General features: G+C 38.0%; 1 protein-coding gene across 1 annotated transcript; it reads right to left on the reverse strand.

Moving 5' to 3' along the window:
• Window positions 1-2,024: 2,024 nt before the first annotated feature.
• Window positions 2,025-5,219, reverse strand: LOC104609270 (uncharacterized). The gene is made up of 4 exons (XM_010275538.2): window positions 4,350-5,219; window positions 2,705-2,797; window positions 2,482-2,549; window positions 2,025-2,351 (listed from the first exon to the last, which is right to left on the reverse strand). The coding sequence occupies exons 1-4, from the start codon at window positions 4,989-4,991 to the stop codon at window positions 2,234-2,236; spliced, it is 921 nt and encodes a 306-aa protein (XP_010273840.1). The 5' UTR covers window positions 4,992-5,219; the 3' UTR covers window positions 2,025-2,233.
• Window positions 5,220-6,006: the final 787 nt, after the last annotated feature.

The following is a 6,006-nucleotide window of genomic DNA, read 5'->3' on the forward strand; positions in this document are numbered from 1 at the left end:
GATATCTCCTAAATTCCTAATTCTACAATTTTAAGAATATGGAGCTCTAAAATGTCTTTGGAGTCCAGCCACTCTTCGATCAAATGAGAAAGAATAATTATAGCACATCAACACTACATAAGATGCATTCAAATCTCTTGGGTTATTTAAACCCAAATGATAAGTTTAGTCTTCACCTGAATTTTGTTCATTTACAGTTGTTAAGCCGGTCGTGAATGCTTTTTGGTTGTTTCTCTTACTATGAAAGAAAGCAAAGGACAATGGAAATGTTAAAAAGGAAAAAACGAATGAATAGCCTGATGGGCGTGTTGATGATCATTCAAAGACATCTGGCTATGTATAAGATCAGCATATAGCCCACAAGTCATTGCATGAGCCCAATTTTCAAGTTCATTAACAGAAACTAGCCTCAAATCAAGCTGGCTTTGGCAAAATTAAATTGAGTAGAGCACTGATGGGTTCCCCTTAATTTTTATATTTTTCATATCTTTGTTTACAAATTTATAGTATATGTATATGCCCAATTAGTTTGAATTTTAAGTTACTAACTTTTTATATTTTACCTTGAAACATGGCCTCTCTTCTGGTCAAGAGTCAAAATTACAGTATTGAATGAGACAAGGGTACTTGCTTAGTTGATGATACCTTAACTCACCATAATAAATGATATAAGAAGGCAAGCTTTTATATATATATATATATATATATATATATCACAATAGGATAGTATTAGAGTGTGTGCTAGATACTCTACCCTCTTATAAATAAAGAAGTTTTGTCAGGTCGACAGTCGGAACAAATAGGTTTTTATATTTAACCCACGTGACATGAATCTTGAATGGTTCTCCGAAGAGTCAAATCAGCCCTCACAAGGGGGCGCGAGCACATCCCTGTGCCGTATATTGAGAATATCTCCGGATGATAGTACCAGAATTAATGAGAATCATGGAAAATATTTCCAATACAGGCAGGGATGTGCTGTGGATATAGTGGGGCGCCCTTGTGGGGGCTGATTTTTATGCTACATCGATAAAAATATAAGGAAAAAACAGAAAGTTGTAGGCAAATTTTTTTTGAAAATTTTTAACAACTTTTCCTTGACTTTCTGGTTCTCTCTTATTTTCTATCAAATCAAACATAACCTTTAGGACTTTTCTTTTTCTCTTTTCCCATTAGGATTTTATTCTCATTGCAACTTGTATAAAGAAAGAAGGAAAGATAAAAATTAATCATGGAAAGTTGTTGGCAAATTTTTTTTGAAAATTTTCAACAAGTTTTCCTCGACTTTCTGGTTCTCTCTTATTTTCTATCAAATCAAACATAACCTTTAGGACTTTTCTTTTTCTCCTTTCCCATTATGATTTTATTCTCATTGCAACTTGTATAAAGAAAGAAGGAAAGATAAAAATTAATCATGTTAGAGGTATGACGTATGAGTAGCAAAATGATATGGACCAGGCCAAAGTGCCAAACAAAGCCTACCCTGGGCTAGACAATTACCATTTCGAGTTTGACCAAGACTTTCTCTACAGTCCCTACTCCTTTACCAGAAGAAGAAGAAGAGAAGGAAATAAAAATCTAAATGAAAGAGGAATCTTTCAAAGCAGGACATGGTTGGTTGGGTCCAAAAGGGTTTCAAGTTTTCAACTAATATTGCCCTCTCTGGCCTCTATTTTCCAGGCTGGTATGGACAGATACAATAAACCCATGAGCATTCCAAATTCCAAAGGCTCCTTATCAGATGGATAGTTGTCTGCTAGCTGTATTACCCCCCATCTACTTCAATTTGGTTGATTAGTATTTGTTATACCACCCCTAAACTGGTGTTGCAAACCCACTTGGATGCCTGATTCAATTCACTAGACCCAGTTTTTTATGCCCAACTATGGGCTTAGCTAACTCAAGCTAGAATTTTAACAATTCTTTACAGGCCTAGACAGAGCCACTTTTACTCGATCTAAATTTTTAATGAAACCCTTTGCTTTGCCTACTAAGAAAGTAAAGGAATACGCGTGATGCTTAATGGAGAAAAAAAACTGAAGAAGGAAAGATTATCTGTCATGGCTTTAACCGTTTAACTAGATGCATATATAAATTCTTCAACTTAATTTTTTTTTTCAACTAAGTTACAGAGGATAGATGGATGGACTTGGACTCATTGTCCCCCTCAAGGCCTTGCCTAATCCAGGGGTGACACGGATCTGAGACTCTGAATTGAACTAAAATGGAATGACTAAGAAGAGCCACACAAGAATTTCTTGACAACGTCATTGAACTGGCCTGGATCCTCTGTCTGTGGTATGTGCGATGTGTTCTTTAGCACCTCCAATCTAACATTCCTTCTAAGAAGCCTGGAGCAATTGTAAGCGATCAAGCATCAGCTTAATTTCAAGTTAATTAGTGAAACTTCCCATATACTTACTATACATTGCACACATGATATTCATAGATACAAGGGGAGAAAGCAATTGAATTACATACTCCTTGAGCTCAAAGGCCTTCTCCAGCGGAAATATCTGGTCATGGTCTCCCCACACTATCAGTACATCCTGTAAAAGTAAAACAAACAAGAATGCCTTAGTTGCTGTAGATCAGACGAAAAATAAAAGAGATAAGATTCCTATTGGTTCAGATTAGCATGTGAATCTTTCCCTGGACGAGTACCAGGCCTGTCCACTAATCCAATAACGGATGACATTGTTACCTGTTGAAGAGGAGAAACATTCGTGGTCTCATTCTGTCCTAGGGTCAGTCCCTTGAGAAGTTCTATCTTCTCCTCCCTGTTCTCCAGCAGTTTCTACAAATCGTACCCAAAAATAAATCATACAAACCAATATAGCATGAATCAACATATACTAGTGGTGAAGGTTGCAATAGGATTGATAAGGTAAAGATCTGCATGAACCCTGATTAGTAATTCCACCCCGATGACAATATTTTATAGCCAATAAAGTAAGTAAGAAACAACCCAGTACCTATAAAATACTCCATCACTTTGCTTTGATAGAAAAATAAGTGAGAAATAGTAAGTTGAGGGAAAATTTTCAACGCTGCCTTTGTTTTGGAATGCAAATCTGAACTAGATACAAATTATGCACCCAGTTCAGTTATGCATTAATTTGTTTCTGACTATGATTTGCATGATTTAAAATTTGTACTTTTTTTTTTGTCTGATTTCCATTCATCAGTAATGCAAATTTTGCACCACTTTCTCCCACCTTAGTTCTCATGTAAAGTGGAAACCACATCATTTTACTTGTTACAAACAAACAAAACAAGCTAGGTCAAATCTAAAGCAAAAGGAAACCAGGATTTACACCCAGTCATTTTCATTCTTATGCATTTACACCATTGCAAATGAAACTCAAACTGCAACCAAATATGAACTTATATATATATATATATATATATATATATATATATATATATATATGTAAGGACTAGGAAGTTTACTTACCAAAATGAATTCCTCAAACCAAGTTATAGGCAACAGTTTGGTGAGATTGGCAATACCCTATAGGCATGGGCTTGGGGCTGCAAAATACGAGGTCCCTTCAACTTGCACCCCATCCCCACTATTAAATGGCTTCATCTTTACCATGTAATGGTAATGCCCATATATACTTACCTACATGGGTCATTGGGTTGGGTGCTTTGTTAGGTGAGATTGGCAACATGAATACCCTATAAAAATTATGAGCCCCTTCAACTTGCACCCCGCTATTGAATGGCTCCAAAATGCATATGTAATGACCATACTTACCTACATAGGTTGGGTGATTTGTTAGGTTGGATCCATCTTTACTATGAGGCCCATACCTGCATACAATTGGTGCTTTGCTAGGTTGGATCCATCTAATGGAAGGTAAAGGCCTAAAGGGAGCCCAACTCTGTTCTGTACCCACCAGGTACAGTACAGTTATGGTGCCCAAACTCCTTCATTGAGGCCCGTTTGGGAATTGGGACGGCTTCTGCATCTGGGGTGAGCTGGCTTAATTAAACTGCTTTGGTTGAGCACCCATTTCCAGATTGAGAGGCTTTCACTTTCAGGATGCAGTTTTTAACGTTCCAAGCCGAGCCTGATACAGAAAATCCTGAAGTTGTATATTTGCGAAAAAAAACCAATACAGAGTGTCGGGAACGCCAGAATAATCATGAAGCCAATTACATGAAGCTACTCTGAGTAATTTATCCGGAAGGACCGGAACACAGGTGTTCGATCAAAGCGGCTCAGTTAATGCCAAACAGGGCTGAGTCTTAGAATTCAGTGTTTCTACAGTGAGTCTAGCTTGGAGAGTGACTACAGAAAACGACAGTTGTGTCTGACAAAGAAAATAAAGAGGACTTACATGGAGAAAGCCGTTTAGCAGGAAATCCGGTAAAATGAGGGGAGGCTTGAACATGGACAGACGAATTAACGTCCTTAACTGCCCAGGCGTAGTGGGCAACATGAGATACTCAATCTTCTCCACTTTGGCCCTCTTCAACAATTCCTCCTTATCTTTCTTTCTCATGCTAACAGCAGAACTTGCTATGACTACTTTATCAACCTTCTCCGGCCACTTTAAGGCCATGTGATAGGCCACAAACCCACCATAGCTGGTGCCAACAACAGAAAACCTCTCCAAACCAAGCTTCTCAACCAGTTTTCCCATTGACACTACCTGAAGAATTTCTGACCTCTCCGAAGACTTGCTTGTAGTTGTAGACCCACCAAAGAAGATGAGGTCTGGGATGTAGAGGTCGAATTGAGGAGTCAGGGATTGCACCTGGTGGCGCCATTGGAACACAGCGCTGGGACCGAACCCATGGAGTAGTAGTAGTGCGGGCTTGCCTTTGGGTGTGGGGGAAGACTCAGTTTCCGGGCCCCAAAAGTGGATGGTGGTTTCAGAGTCGACGTCGACGGTTTGGGGTGAAAGACCGGCCAATATAAAAGAGCGACGGAGGTAGCGTGAGTAGAGGGAGACGAGGCTGAGACAGGACATGACCATGATGTGATGCGGATGCGGATGCGGATGCAATGCAATTGTGTATTTGTGTTGAGCCACGCCGGCCTGTAAAGGGTCAGGGTGTGAAAACTGAAAACTGCTGAAGAGGGCTCCAAGAAATGGCCGGATTGAATTTTATCAACAAGGGAACCCCCAAGAACAAGAAAAAAAAAAGGACTGGATGTGTCTATTTGATTGAGAGAGACAGAGAGAAAGAGAGAGCTGCCTATTGTTCTGTATGAAAATTATGTATAATAACCATTATTAATGCATGATTCTTTCATGGTAGTTTTTATTCTCGAAGAATTGTCTCCTATTTTCAGGCCGTAAGTTCACGTTAGTTACTAAATTTATGATACTTTACTTACTGTTGATTATTTACTATTATAACTTAAAAAATCTTTCCTTTCAGCTTTCTGTTTCTCTCGGGATTTCCTATTAACCCAAACATAGCCTTAAATGAGAATATTATACATTTGCGAAAAAAACTCAGAAATCGTTATAAATTTATCCTATATGGCATGGACCATGCTGTTCTACCTTCTACGTGTGGAAACCTTTTATTTATGTTTGTTGCTGTACCAATCAACCTACCCATATGCTCATAAATTGGGGTCCCACATACCTACTCCTTCAATGTGAAGTCAAGTGTTTTTCGTCCATGGAGGTTATCTTTACCACCTAATATCAGAAATCTATAGTTGGGGTTATGTAGGCTGTGTTTCTGTTAGCCTTTATTGAAAAAATGACATTACATCGGCATCATATAGACATTGGTGTTTATTGTATATAAAACAAAATAAAACAAATATTTGATTTTATCGTTTATCAAATAAATGGTAAAAAATGGAAACACTTTGGTTTTTAGGAATGGGGCATTTGAGAAAATGCTAAATTCTTATTTTTCCCGATATTTTTTGAAACTATATACTGATGTGGCACACTTTAATGAGTATTAATCTGATGTGGAGAATAAAAAAACGTTTAAAGTAAAACTTAACCAAACAACAAAAACAAG

The sequence above is a fragment of the Nelumbo nucifera genome, chromosome 6, assembly GCF_055504915.1.
Source record: "Nelumbo nucifera cultivar China Antique chromosome 6, China Antique-T2T, whole genome shotgun sequence".
NCBI classification, from domain to species: domain Eukaryota; kingdom Viridiplantae; phylum Streptophyta; class Magnoliopsida; order Proteales; family Nelumbonaceae; genus Nelumbo; species Nelumbo nucifera.

What these genes read in the sequence shown, in the direction of transcription:
- LOC104609270 (XM_010275538.2), bottom strand. Translation starts at nt 4,991, where the DNA reads ATGGTCATGTCCTGTCTCAGCCTCGTCTCCCTCTACTCACGCTACCTC. An exon ending in TGCTAAACGGCTTTCTCCAT is followed by an intron (nt 2,798 to 4,349) that starts GTAAGTCCTCTT and finishes TACGATTTGTAG; the next exon opens with AAACTGCTGGAGAACAGGGA. An exon ending in ATGTTTCTCCTCTTCAACAG is followed by an intron (nt 2,550 to 2,704) that starts GTAACAATGTCA and finishes TTACTTTTACAG; the next exon opens with GATGTACTGATAGTGTGGGG.